This window comes from Electrophorus electricus, chromosome 12 (genome assembly GCF_013358815.1).
Source record: "Electrophorus electricus isolate fEleEle1 chromosome 12, fEleEle1.pri, whole genome shotgun sequence".
Taxonomy (NCBI): Eukaryota; Metazoa; Chordata; class Actinopteri; order Gymnotiformes; family Gymnotidae; genus Electrophorus; species Electrophorus electricus.
The window spans coordinates 10771028-10786007 of NC_049546.1; the positions used below are offsets into that span (position 1 = coordinate 10771028).

General features: G+C 42.4%; 1 protein-coding gene across 1 annotated transcript in view; it reads left to right on the forward strand.

Moving 5' to 3' along the window:
• fgfrl1a (fibroblast growth factor receptor like 1a) overlaps nucleotides 1-14879 on the forward strand; it is a 37615-nt gene extending 22736 nt beyond the window's left edge. Inside the window, exons 5-8 of the mRNA XM_027002144.2 lie at nucleotides 9836-9907; nucleotides 11178-11462; nucleotides 12203-12556; nucleotides 12713-14879. Coding sequence (XP_026857945.1) covers nucleotides 9836-9907; nucleotides 11178-11462; nucleotides 12203-12556; nucleotides 12713-13113 — 1112 coding nt within the window. The 3' untranslated portion in view covers nucleotides 13114-14879. The remainder of the gene's footprint in view (nucleotides 1-9835; nucleotides 9908-11177; nucleotides 11463-12202; nucleotides 12557-12712) is intronic.
• The last annotated feature ends 101 nt before the right edge of the window (nucleotides 14880-14980 follow it).

Genomic DNA, 14980 nt, shown 5'->3' on the forward strand with positions numbered 1-14980 from the left:
GAACATATGTGGAAATATACAGTTTTAAAGTTCTCTGCTCTTCCGTGACTTTTCCAAAAGGCTCATGCATGCAGAAGGGAGTGTGTTTCACAGCATGCATTGCTGGAATCAGTCAAGAGGAGGACTTAAAAGAAAGTGGTCCTTCCGCACTGCTGAGTAGATGAATGTGATGAGAATGAAAATGTCTGCCTGCACTCTCCCTAATCTCTTCTCTCTACGCACTCTGACACAAGTGTCAGATTCCACAGCTGTCTTGGTGCAAAACCTAAGAAAACAGATCGCATAGCAGTGCGATTGCACGACCTTTGTGAGCTCCCGCTGAAATTTTCTATTAGATATTAAATGAAATTAAAAGCTTGACAAGAACCAGGGTTTCTGAAGTTTAATTGAGAAATCTGCAGTCCCCAAGGCAATCCCTAAAGCCAGTTCATGGATGTAGAACAGCAGGACCGATCAGATCAGAGGGATTAGATTCATGGAACACTGCAATGAGATTTTAGACTTGAGTCAAGCACAGCGTGTCTTAATTGCTGAGACATTTTACTGATTTTTGTTTATCCACTGCCATTTCTTAAACATTATACTTTTTCCAGCAGTGAAAAATAAAGAGCTAATTTTATTTGTAAAGAAAAAGCTAGCACTGTTGGTTTAAATGTTGAATACCTATACAAGAGGCTGATAGCAAGGGAATTGGGAAGAACAGAGGAAATGGGCGTAAAGACGAATGCAGAGGCCCCCTCCCGCCTCCCTTTCATGTGCTAACCAGCCTATTGTGGCAGCCTTCTCGCTAGATTTGTCTCCACTTGTACTTCGCTTGTCTTCAATGGTCATGCGTCCGCTGGCCTGCCAGGCACCACAGCATGTCCGAGCCTGAGTGACATGCTTGGTGAAGCAGGGCCAAGATGGATCAGGCCCTCCAAAAAGAAAGCAGAAGAGGCCTTTTATTTCTTTGCTGTTTTTGTACCAACTCTGTTTCCTTTAAGATGGAAAAGAAAGGAACATAAGGATGCTTTGGGCTCTGCTACAGAGGCCAGCTTGACTCGAGCAAGGAAGAAATGGAGAGAAATAGTAGCTTATGAAAACAGAAAAGAAGGACCAATCTGACTGACCTTCAAATTTTTGAGTGCATGGATTTACGATTAAGGTGGCTATTGAGTTACGAGTTGGGGTTTTTACAATGTAATGCTGAATCTATTTTTCTTTAATAATGCCTCACCACGCAGGCTTCATCATAAATAAACTTATATAACCTAAGAAAATCTCCAAAATAAACTACACACAAACTTCACGGGAAGGGATGAAGACTTGTTTGCAATTAAGAGTACATCATCCAAACACTGGTGTATTCTGATCCTTGTATTCATCACTGCTGAATGAACATTCCATTTCTCATGTATAAATCAGAATAAACTTGGATATCAACCATACTCTCTTTCATCAAAACACCCCCACCACAAGTCAAACAGTTCCTCTCACTTGCATTGTTAGTGGCCAGCTCCTCCGGAAACAAGGCTGAGGAAATGAAGATGCCATTTTAAACACACAATAATGTAAACATGGCGCTCATCCCTCTACAGGTGGGGGCAAGCTTGGGTTTCAAAGGAGCTGGCAGGAGGACCCACTCCAGATCCGGAAAAGGGGGAAACCACAAACAAAGCGGTGAAGCAGCCATGCCCGAGTGAAGGCGCAAGGCCTGGGATTACATTTCACGCCTGCCTGTTTATGAAGGGGACAGAAGAGAGGGGAGCAGTCACAGGGCCTCCACAGAACCCATATCACAGTTCTGCATCATTTCCTAGTTTGTAGAAGACAGCGGCTAGGAAGGGAAGAGAAAGGAGATGCATTCCAATCTGCTGGGTGGAGAATTTGCGAAATGCGCCTTGGCTAGGAGTGTCAGATATGATTCATTTAGAGGAAGGCAAACAGAGGTGAAGGAGATGGTGCTGAAAAGAGTATGTATGGGATTGACTACAGATTAATTGTAAAGATGCAAAGAACTATGATGTGCAAACTGCATGGCTTGTTAAGCCTATATATTTTATCTATCATTGTATGTTTTGTGCAATAGGCAAATATTATTTTGGAGAAACATGGAAAATCTTCTCCTCTGATTGAAAGGCTTATTAATGAAGTCATGCTTAAATATCTCCTAACAATGAACTGACTGGCCCTGCAAGGCATGATCAAGAAAAAAGGCCACTACTTCATCTGCACAGAAACCTCCTTCATCAGTAGGTTCTGTGAATGGGTTCAGGTCTCTCAGTTTTTATTTTTTGTTTTGTTTTATTTCTTGAAGGTCCCCCTCTGCAACGATCTCAGTTGCCAGGATCTGATAACAGTGCTTTTGATTAGCAGCATAGCTTGAGACAGGGACTGTTGCATGAAAATCCTCTAGTTTCTTCTCCTTTCTTATGTCCCAGATGCATGGTTGCAACAATCTTTGAGTTCCTTTCTCATGCACTGCATGGAAATGCAAAGAGACCACTTGAAGGTAAAGCTTCTTTGCATTCATTCGAGGCCTGAGCATTCTCACGGACCTCGGGCCTCTCTCCTGTTCAGACCCAGACACTTAAAAGCTACAGGACAAGAGAGGAGGGGACCTGCAAAGGAATGAGGATTTGCTGGGCTGAAAGCACAGAGGCATTTGTCCCTGATTAGTGGTCAAAGAAGGGAGAACATTTTTGCGCTGAAAAGAAAGCTTATAGCTCATTATGAGCTAGCCAGGATTAAGCTTGTTCCCCCATTGTTCCCTGAGGAGGTACTAGGGGTCTGCCACAGAGGGTGGTGCCTCTTTCCTTTTGAGCTCTGCATCTACGCACCTACCCTAAGTTTTTCACCCTTTTAAAGATGCATAATGGATTTTTTTTTTCCGGCTGCGGTGGGTGACCGGTGCAGTGGAGGAATCCTCTCTCATTAGAGAAGCTTTTTGTTAGGCCCCCTTGCCTCTTTTTGTCCAGAAGACCACTGATTATCAGGCCCTGACTACAGAGTGGTGCAACCTTTAAAGAAAGAGACGAGTGGAGTGTGGTCACAGAGAACAGACGCACCAATTAGTTGAGATGTGTTTGAGGAGAGGATGCAGCCTCATGGTGGAAAGGCCTTTGAAGTCTTGCAGTGCTTTGTCTCGCATTTTGGAGCATGCTACTTTTTGTTGGTAGCTGGTCTGTTGCCATGTTTTTTCCTATACAAAAATCTCAAATGGCTTTGATCATAAATTAGAATAAGGGAGGAACTGTTTGCATATGGTTACTTTATTCTAACAGTTACTGTAAAATACTAAAGCATTCTCTTTCACTGCCGGTCAAGCTTTACGTTCAAACAGTTACATGGATTATAAAGTACTGTGAAATGTGAATGATATCTTTCTTTAGAGTTCTATGCCTTAAACTTTGTAATGGCTGCCTCAAACTGCTAAATTAAATTAGTGCATTATAGAATATGTTTTATTCTCATTCTCATTGTAAATTTAAAAAAAGAAAAAAGATCTTTAGTACGATCTATAATATGCTGTTTTGTAGCTACTTATGAAAAGAAAGGCACTGTAAAAAACATGCAGGGGAACTTGATATTTAACATGCCTAATTTATAGCTAATTCTAAAACCTAATTTTAATGAATAGGTTAAGACTAAAATATATTTTAGTTTCTATTGTAGATTAACTAGCCTGAATGCATCTGGAAAACTGGAGAGCAACCATAATAGTGAATGTTTAATAAGTAAATGATAGCTTTTGCACACAGTGAAAATGAAGTCCACTGTGCGTTTGAATGTATTAGAGTAATCATCGCAATCAAGGGTTGGTAAAAAATAGTTTTCCACCTGATTTCTGATTGCAGTAAGTCCATAACTAAAAGGACGACATGGTTTATTTAAAGAATTCCTAAAGTGTGTTTTAACACAAAGAGGCTTATATGTTAAGGTTTACCACTGCAGTGGACCAGAGCCAATGGAGCTAAAGTTTCCTTTTTTTCCTTCAAGGTCCTCTTTGATGTGGTCTTAAAACCTCCCACTTTGTATTCTGTTCATTCTAAGTAAGTGTGACTTCTGAGGCACATACAGTACAAGGGAGCCAGCAGGGAGAGGGGGCACATGATTCAAGAGTGTGAGTAAGCCTGCGGACATGTGTTGTTGATTGTCAGGCAGAACGTGGGCTGTGTTGAATTGGCACCAGCTCCTTCTGTCATCCTCAAATGCAAATGGGGTGCCTCAGCAGAGCAGTGATGAAAAGATGTGCCATATAAAATATACTGAGCACTATCAGTCTTTGCTTATTCAGAGTAGTGTACTCGTGGTTAGTGTGAATTTCCAGGAGTTTTCATCAGTGTGCTGCGTGAAAAGATATTTGAAGTCCATTCTTAGTTGATGGAAGTTTTTGGAGTAGCTCAGTAGCTGATAAATGGTCCCCATGTGACACAGCATGAATCACAATATCGTGCTTTCCAAGATCTGCAATTGTGGCTTCCAGAAGTCTAAATGAGACACAATTAGGAAGTTTAGAAAACTTGGGAAACCTCTCTAAATTGTGATCATAACGTATTATAAAAGTAGATCAATTTGTCAAAGTATGTTACTTTAATTGACCATATACCATATGTATATGCCCTAGTTTTAGTCACCTGTTCCACATCTGTGCAACTTCAAGTTGATTGAAGCTGTTTTTGTTATTCCCTCCATTTAACCCCTGTTACATTAAGTGTTCTGATGTGTTTAGCTTTCGTCAGTACAGTAATAACTGATGTTTCATGCCTGGGTTAAGCTAAATGCACTGTTTCCTGTTTACCTAAATATAGTTTTGCCAGTGAGTTTTGCACCTTTTAAGGAGCCTTTTTATTTCTAAACAGATGCATGTTCAAAGTGCTGGGGTGGAGGTGTCTGTTTCAAAGGAAGTTCCTTGCGATCAATATGTGAGATATGTTAATTCAGTAAAGCTCCGTCCTGTCCTTGATGTTTGCTAGAGTTACATGGGGGCAGCTGGGACAAGAGGGTGAAGGTGGAGGGTGGGAGTGGTGCCCAAAAGCAAGCTGGCAGGGTCTAGCTCCAACCCCTTCCAGACATGCTGCATATGTCCCCTTGCCTCCTTCAGGCAAATGTGCTTGTGTCTTCACAGCTTGGTGTGAAGGCGGACCATTAAAACAGTTTTGTGGCCCTAACTTTGCTTGTCATACAGTCTTTGGGCTACCAGGTTATGCTTGTGGTTTCAAAATGAGGATTTGTTTTTAACATTCTTTAACAGGCTTGATTGCTTGATTATTTTTAGCATTACTGAAGTATATTTTAGCACATTAACAAAATTGGAGCCTTGGATTGGAGCTGTGATGCTATAAAACTATCTCGCTTAAATAATTTAGAACATAAGCAGAATACTTTTGTTCTCATTATTACAACTTCAGCATGGAAAGATTATGAACTCCTTTCAGTTAAATGTCAGTGGGGGCCCACCTTGCATGTACCAACTAAAACTCACAGACTTTGCAAAGTTTCAGGAAACATAGCTTTTGTTCAGGGGTCTATACATACCCATCTTTAGAAATTCCTCCACTTTCATATTTTGCTGCATATAAATGAAGTGTGAACATGATGTAAAGCAGGCGCCAAACACAGGCATTAGGAAAATGTGCTTTCCCACTGGGGTCTGTGAGAAGCGAACCAATTGGGGACTTTTACTGCAGATATGTACAGAACATGATACTTGACACTCTGAGTGTAACCCACTAAAATATATCAAAGCTGACATTTACTGCTCAATTTCCACATGTTCACCTACCATGCTGTTAAAAACTGTCCTTAAGCACACTGCGTAATGAATACAGCTGAAAAGAGGAGACTGTTTTAAAGCAGGGGAAAGAGAACTGGATGTCACAGTGCCAGAAAGAGTCACGTGGAAAAGGTTATGACATAACGCAACCCAGTGATGACTGCGAATAAAAGGAAGTCTTCATATGTTCCTCAACAGCGTTTGATCCAGCTGTGCCTTGCTTGAGCTCCTCTTCACTCTCACCTCCTCACGCAGCATTGCCCCCTAGTGCTAGCATGGTGTTGCTTTCTTAAGTGTTGCTGTGGGAACATCGGCATGTACTTGCCCATTGCTCTCAAGAGGCTTTTAAGGAGCACAGAATGCCTTGGAGAGGCCATCATCATCCTGTCTAAGGTTGTTTTTAGACAGGATGGCTGATCTGTCACATGTTTGTCATCTTCTACCCAATTCAGTCTGTAGATACGTTCTGTCTGCATGTGATGGTTTGCTGAAAGGACAGGTCAGCACACATGTGGTCAAGGTTGCAACTGAAATATCTGGGAACATTTTTGTTTTTTTCTTTTTCTTTTACCCTTCAGATAGTGCTTTAGTCAGGGGCAATATCCTTTGCATATACATTTCCCTGAAGAAATACACGTTTGGGAAATAGATACTGTAAACACTAATGTAATTGCTTATAAATATCAACATGCTAAATTGGGTGCAGACTGGGCAGGGGGGTATAAGTGTTCTCCATCAAAAGGTATACCACAGTGGACATGCCTTTAACATGCACAGAAGGGTTGCTGTGCTAAGAGCCAGCTGATGTCTAATGCACATGCCCCCCTGGCCCCACCACACATGTGCAGCAATGAGGTGGTGCAATGCAGGCTTCTCTTTATCTCCTCACACATGCTCATCACCAAGGGCACATGATCAAACACCGCTCATGCACAAACAGCGAGCAGTGGTGCACACCTGCAGAATAATATTTTTATTTATTATTACCTGTAATTAAAAATATTATTCCTTTAGATCTCTTTTTTTTCTGTATTGAATTTAGCTAGATTTCTACACTTAGTATAATGCAATTTTTCTGTCTTCAGTGACCTGTACATTTAAACACGAGACACATACAAAAATGCCTTTAGGAGACACAAATCTCGGCTTGGGTCTTGCTGTTATTCTTGATTTATAAAAGCCTGAGGCAGAAAACAGCACAGGCCAGATTCATCATTATCTCCCTCTGTGCCAGTAATCCTTAGAAGCGAGAAGGAAACACTTAATGCAGGGTCAGTCCTCAGCTTGATGGAGTAAGGCCCTACCAAAGCTCTCTTGTGCTCCTCTGGCAGAGTGTAGAACCATACAAGGGCCAGAGACAGACTGACAGGGATTGTGCCAAAGCAAGTTGGACTGTAGGTATTCAGCACTGCCTCAGAGTGGAAGACTATGGTAGGACTCACGGTGAGAGCCTCTATAGTTACTTGGTAAATTATGTCAATAGCCCTTTGTAACTTTCAGAAACTCCCTCAATGCCACATTATACATGTGTATCTCAATTTGTGAGTGGTTGTGGACTTTGTCATAAGTAACTAAAGTCACATTGAGGTGATGATCAGAAGGAAATTGATGTTTTTAGAATTACTTGTGGAGTTTGTGGTTCGTTTAGCGCTTCAAAAAGTCCACAGAGTGAAAAGCATATGGAATTTTTTTTTTTTTTTCCCGTGAAGGCTGCACCCTTCTTGCAGCTATTCCTACAGCAAATCAATCCCAGAGTTCCAGAGGAACACGTAATGTCCATGGTTGAACTGAATTATGGAAGGTGTTGTCACTCCAGAACTGCAGCACTGAGGTGCAGAACAAGGTTAATATTTGGACTAGTTGTGAAACATTATTGGGCTATCACTAGTGATGTCCCTCTAGCCACAAATGTATAAGCACCTCAAAGATACATTTGTGAATTTGAACATAAATACACTCGACAGGTAGTTAATCTGTCAACCTTTCAGTGTTATTCATTCCCAGGTATGACTGTAGTCAGTAATGTAGTAACGTCTCTGCTGTGATCATGGCTCATAAATTTTCACTGTTTGGAGCTGGCTGCTAATACGAGGCTGTGTAGCACCAGAATCAGTAATGGTTTCCATAAGCTGCATGCTGGAATTGAGTAAATCAAAGCCAATGACTAACGCTAGCCTTTTGAATCGCCTGTCCTCTTCAGGCCTCTTGCAAAATGTGGATGGCCTGCAAAACACTCAGTCTTGTTTTTTACTGCGGACATGACCAGAGACACATAAGATGATGACACTGTTAGCACAATAGGTTCCGAACACCCTATTATTCACTTCGACTAGAGGTGCTCTTCAGGCTCCTGAAAAGGTGCAAGCAGGGACATGGCCTCAGTGAAGTAATCATTTGGATCTTAAGCCAGTGCAGGAGGTCACAGGCTGAGCAAACGAGAGCCATAAATCTTTGACACTGAGGTTTTTTTTTGTTAGCCCTGACAGAGTCCACACAGCCAAATTGGACATACTCGAAAAGGGACATGGCTCATTGGCCTAAGCCAAAACCCACAGAGACTCCTGGAGCAATGAACCAGCCAAAGAGGAGAGCATCCACTCATCAGCCCACCACCCTGAGAGCCCCTAGACATTTAAAAAGTCTGACGGGTGCAAGCAGGGAAGAAATCTGGGGCTTAGCGCAGCGCTTGGGTTTCCCACAGAACAAGGCCCGTTTTCTGCAGCCATCTCCACAGCAGATGTGAAAGAAAACATGCACAGGGGTTATCCAAATAGTTCCGTCACACTGACCCCACTCGGAGCGGCAGGCCCGCCAGGCCAGGGGATGTGTGAAATGTAGCACACTGCAGTGTCGCTCCTGCATAATGAAAGGGAAACAGAAGTTTGTTTCGCTTAGAAACCTGACGACCCTTGCGTCTCAAAGCTCTGTTGACTTTTCATGAATCAAACTTGAGTTTTGCTCAGGCGGGTATGTCAGCATTTTATGAGCTTGCACGAGAGTATACATACATGTTGGTTCAACTTTAAAAATTGGCTCACGATCTAACCAAAGGGACCAAACTGCTGTTTTGGCCTTGACAAGCAGCTTTATGAAAAATACTAAACATACATGCAGTGAGCTTTAAGCAGGTCCTTGGGCCAAGGCCGGAATCAGTTATTAGTGGTCCAGTGAACATTCTGCATAATTGAGTATAACAACTGGAGTGAAAAAAGAAAGCAACTCGCTTGGATGACAACTCACGCTGGTGGGGATCGGTGAAGGGTATACAGGGATTTTGGAACGCAGTAATAAAGCCGTTAGTGCCGATGGACAAACCTTTCCTCCACCCAGCCTGGAGCCACTCTTGCAGGAGTGTTAAACTGAGCACACACTTAGATCAAACCAGCCTGCCGACAGGTTCAAAGAGCTGTCAGCCCAGAAAATGCCAGTCATGTGGGGAACGGATGAGCAGAGAAGAGGGGGGATGTAACCGGAGCAGAAGGGCCCTGAATTTCCACTCTCACCTTTCACTCTCCGCCCCTCTTGACTCACCTCTTGAAGTTTGAATTTAGGAACAGAACTCATTTAGGTGCAAACCTTTGAATTACACACAGCCACATTACAGTTTTGTCTTTTTCACTACATTTGTCTTGACAGTTGACTTATTCAGTTTTGGCAGGGGGTCACTGTGCCTTTTCAGGTAGCACACAACATTTCACTTGCATGGTGGTATTTGTAATCTAAGCGTTCTTGAGAAGTGTCAGTGTTTCTACAAATATTGCAGGTAAATTCTATAAATAAATAAATAGAGAGAGAGAGAGAGAGAGAGAGAGAGAGAGAGAGAAAGTCCTGAAAGCCTTCTGCTAATGTTACAGTCGAGGTTGCCACCCGGTGCAGAGTTCAATCAATCACAAGCTTACAATATGGGGTCAGTTATAACACTGCTCTTGTGTTTTCTGCGAGTTATCTCAAGCAAGGTTTATGCTAAAAGTCAAATTTGCATCAGCACTGAAGCAGTGGCATACATACTAAAATGACTGAAAATGCAAAGAACTGCTCTGATATGTTAGCTTCCATGACATTTTCTCTCTCTCTCCACAGGTGATTCGATCTCAGGAAGGAATGATGCTCAGGGAGAACGAGAGAACTCCCCCGAGCCATTAGGAAAACTGGGTAAGGTGCAAGAGTCCTGTAGAGCCCCCTTTTACCTGCCTCAGTCCTATTAGCCTTTAATTGCTTCCAGGACAGGAGGAATTATTTTCTGTATCTCTCAGAGTGTTTCATGAGTAGCTTTTCCCAACCATAGCCTGTTGTGACCAAGGCCTATGCATTACTTTTCAATGGTAAAAGAGAATGTGATTTACTACAAATGCAGGCATAAATACCTTTTTGTCCCTTTATAACCACAAGTGGCATTTTCTTCCCTGCAAATACCTAAAAGTGCATGTGCAATTAAAAAGGGCAGCTAAATTTTTAAAAAGGCCACTTACTGAGTAAGACATCTGTATACACTGAATTGATGCCTCTTTATTTTCCCATCAAACCTTGGTCTGAAAGCCTGATCTCCAGAGATTCAAACAGGCAGTGAAGCCTGTGGTTCTGTTCAGATGGTGTCTCTTCTGTCCCCCTTGTCCTACACTGAGCTGATATCACATGCTTCCCCAACTATAGACCTAGTGTTTGCTCTGGTAATTGCATTTGACAAGCCAAAGAGCAGGCTATTTAAGTGAGGAGAAAGGGGGGCCAGTATTCCCTCTGTCCTGGGATGTGACGAGGGTGCTACAGTGATAGCGGCCGTCGAGTTCCATGATGAGGGCCAGCTCCGCTTGTTTTTCAGGCGAGGCCCAGTCAAAGCTGAGGCCCCTCAGTTTGGCCGAAACCCTCAGCACACAGACACAGGATGGCAGGAGAGACAGACCGAGTTCACTATCATGTTTTCTTTCCTGACGTTTGTTCGGACTCCACTGTGAGGGCAAATAGAGGGGTGAGGAACAGTGGCACAGGGCTTTCAGATCCGCTGCTGTTTGCTTTGTCAAACTGCCCTCGCGTGGTGGCGTTTCACTCAGTACAATAAATGACTTCCAAAAGGGCTTTTGCATCAGCCCTTTTGTGGGTTATTTTCATTGTAACATTATCAGTGTTGTGGAAAACATACAGTGCCTATGGAAAGTCTCTAACCCTGGCCGACTTTTCACATTTTGTTACCTTAAGCTCTGCAAAATGTAGAAATTATAGGTGGTCTTTTTCAGATGTTTAGTTTGTGAGTACTTTAATTCATTCTTAAGGGCCGAGACCAGATTTTGTAACATAAGATCGCTTAACCAGCATAGTAGAGGCAATGCGCTATTACCAGCTTTTGTTTTTTCCCACCATGTTTTATATTTTATTTTTTAGAAAACACACACACATTAAAATTTGTCTTGTTCTGCTCCTTTCGGTACAGTGAGCCCCCGCTTCACCCAGCCAGCTAAGATGAGGAAGCGAATGATAGCCCGGCCCGTGGGCAGTTCGGTCAGGCTTAAGTGCACGGCCAGTGGTAACCCCAGGCCCAACATCATGTGGATGAAGGACAGCAGGCCCCTCACGCCGCAGGAGGTGGGCGAAGGCAGAAAGAAAAAGTGGACACTAAGTCTGAAGAACCTCATGCCCGAGCACAGCGGCAAGTACACCTGCCACGTGTCCAATCCAGCCGGGGAGATCAACGCCACCTACAATGTGGAAGTCATCCGTGAGTCATCTGCTTGTGTATATGTACCTGTCTAGGAATGTTTTGGAGCTCATGTGTGAGGGTAATGGATCTGGGCAAAGGGAGATGGGAGAAGGTGTCTGGTTAATGCGCAGTATCTGCTTCTCATTTGTTCATTTGGCTCTGGAACAAAGGCATTTTTAAAGAACTTGCTGGCTTTGAAAAATTGATTTGTTTGTTTTTAACATCATATAAATTGACTATATAAAAGTGAGACCAGAGTTAGGCTATGATATATTAGAGTTGAATTTTATTAGTTTCTTACTGGAGTTTTGAATAATGAAGTATGTGATGGATAATTGTTGGGATTTGGCTGTTTTTAGTGGTGAATTTGGTTTGCCACTTAATGGGTGTGCTAGTAAGGCTTAACCAATCGCTTCATCACTACTAAGTGGTTAGACTGGTTTACTGCGCAGAGTTAGTGTTGAGTGGCAAAATGAGTAGAGAGCTGGAAAAAAGGATTCTGTCTATCTCATTTGCCATCTGCTCTCGATTAAGTCCCAGCTGTGCCTGCTGACTTTACAAACACGAATCCACAACCCTGTATGCCAGGGAAAAGGAAAATGAACTCGATCTCACTTTGGTAAAATGTGGGTTTTCTGTCTTAATGGTGACTGATTACCTTTAGAAATACAGTTTAATAGGATTAAAAATGAATATGTCACTTTTTTTAAATTTAATACACATTAAAGTTTAGTTGGTAATTTTCCTGTTCTTTTCAGAGCGCACAAACTCTAAGCCCATTTTAACTGGCACCCATCCCGTAAACACCACAGTAGACTACGGCGGTACCACATCCTTCCAGTGCAAGGTGCGCAGTGATGTCAAGCCCGTCATACAGTGGCTCAAGCGAGTGGAGCCCGGTGATGAGAGCAAGTACAACTCCACCATTGAGGTGGGTGACCACCGATTCGTTGTGCTGCCAACCGGCGAGGTGTGGTCTCGGCCAGATGGCTCCTATCTCAACAAGCTTCTCATCACCCGGGCCAAAGAGGAGGATGCCGGCATGTACATCTGCCTGGGGGCCAACACCATGGGCTATAGTTTCCGCAGTGCCTTCCTCACTGTGCTGCCAGGTTAGTGTCAACTACTGCCCTATTGTCTTTGATATCATCTCATTTAGTGGCATAGCAAGTGTATACAGTAGCAATACACATACTAGCTATCTAGGCTTCAATAATTCCTCTGAATTTACAGTTGTTGTCATGTTGGGTTTTCTTCTGCCTGTTCAGACAACAAGCCCCACTTCTCCCCAATACCTACTGTGTCCTCCCCTGGGCTCCCCTGGCCCGTGATCATCGGCATCCCGGCCGGAGTGGTCTTTATCCTGGGCACCGTGCTCCTGTGGTTTTGCCAATCCAAGAAGCACTGCTCCTCAGGGGCCATGGTGTCCGCCCAGGCCCTGTCCAATGGGCACCGTCCTCCCCCGCGAGAGCGTGCCCTGCCGGGCGGAGACAAGGACTGCACGGGATCCATGTCCTACGAGGAGTACTTGACTCAGCAGCAGCAGCTGCTCCTGGCACATGGCGCGCCCAAGATCTACCCAAAGATCTTCACAGACATCCACACACATACCCACTCACACGTGGATGGGAAGGTCCACCAGCACCAGCATATTCACTACCAGTGTTAGCCTCGGTCCAGGCAGTGTGAGGCTCTCTCCGCTCCTGGTCTATGCTCAGCTCCATCCCTCCGCAGTCAAACTCCCCAGCTGGAGTTCCCCTTTGTAAGTTTGGACCTGCAGAACTTCAGCCAACTTTGATAAGTCCTTGGGTCAAACTGCATCACTGCTACATGTTTCTACAGCCAGTATCTGGAGAGTACAGACACGTACATTTGAGCAAAGTCATACACTTCCATCTTCCAGACTGGATATCAGAATAATGTTACCACGAAATAGATATGGAATGTGGAAAAGGAAAAAAGGACAATGCATGACCCTGAAGTAAAAGAGATGGTGTGTTTCAAACAAGCAAATCTGAACACAACAGAGAGAAAAACATTTTATGATTATATTACAAGCAACCCACAATGTGCACGGTAAACAGAAAAAAAGTGAATGTATGGTCTCTTTGCCTCACAACACATTGTGACCATTGAGATTTATCTTTACAGTTATGGCACCGCCACTTCTTTGTCATTTTAGCTATACTCATGGACTCAGTTTGTGGATGGGGCCAAATGGTTCAATTTCAACAGGCAGAACATTTCAGTGACACCAGTTTGTGTTACTACACACTATTCAGAATTACTTGCCTGTCTAGGTGCTTGCAGGTATAGAGGATTTTTCACTGAATCTTTATATGCCCAAAACATATTTTGTTGGACCCCCCCTTAAAGCTAGTTGATTGCATGAGGACCTATATGTATACATTATTTTTGCAAGAGTCTTTATATCTGGTTTAATATATGAACGGGACTTTTGTCTTTGGTACACAAATTTTCATAACAATAATTTTCTAATCTTTTTTTTAATTTTTTTATTTAAGTATATCTCTTTTCCACTTGATGGAAAGAAAGAAAACAGACTTGCCTGTTGTCTCAGACAGTAATGGTGGTAATTTTATGTACTGCAGATTTTGGTGAAGTTACTTATAAAATTCCAGTAAGGAATGTATATCCGGTCTAATCAGAGGTACCACAGTCAGAATTTCCAGCTTTTGCTCAGGTGGCCCATCCTTCTATTTCTGTTCTAGGATGTACTTGTATTACCTTGACCACTATATGGAAACTGTGTGAAAAAAAATGCCTTTGACTGCTCAAATAATGGCAGCCCTTGAAGATTAAGAGAATGAAGTTGGAACTATGGCTTCAAAATTAGAGTGAAACCCAAAAACTTTCCACAATATGGAGTGTGAAAAAAAACTATCCCAGCCCAGTGTCTCTGTTTTTTCTGTGCTTACCCTAATTGTCACAGTAATGGGTGAGTGCTGAGCAGACTGCAGAGCTTAGAATCCATAGGAATGCACTTACCCCAGTATTTGTTCTGAGTAGTGAAATTTTTAGGATCATCGCCCATGTCATTTTAGGAAGTAACCCAAAATGGAAATCTTATCTGGCTTTAGCAGACCTGAAAGACAACATGTTGTAGTTAATTTATTTGCTAGCAATATTTTTGTTACCTTAAATTGGGCATTACATAAATGATTTGAACCAAAAACAAGTTCAGTTAATGTCTTTTTCTTTTATAGTTGCAATGTAAGCTATGTAGCATATATCAAGTGTAAAATATTTATATGTATTGTTTAAAAAGTACAAAGACTTTTTAGTAATTAGTTATCTTTGTATGGACAATCTTGTACAGACTGGCCTCTTTTTATGTTTAAAAATGTTATTTGTTGTCACATCAAACCATTTAAAGTCATTTTATCACCAATAAAATGATGATCACCAATAAAATGATGATAAATCTTTTTTGAATATCATTTGTCAATTATAAAAAGGTATAAGTAACATCCTATAGAATGTCAATATCCACTTTCCAGTATCCACTCTTCATT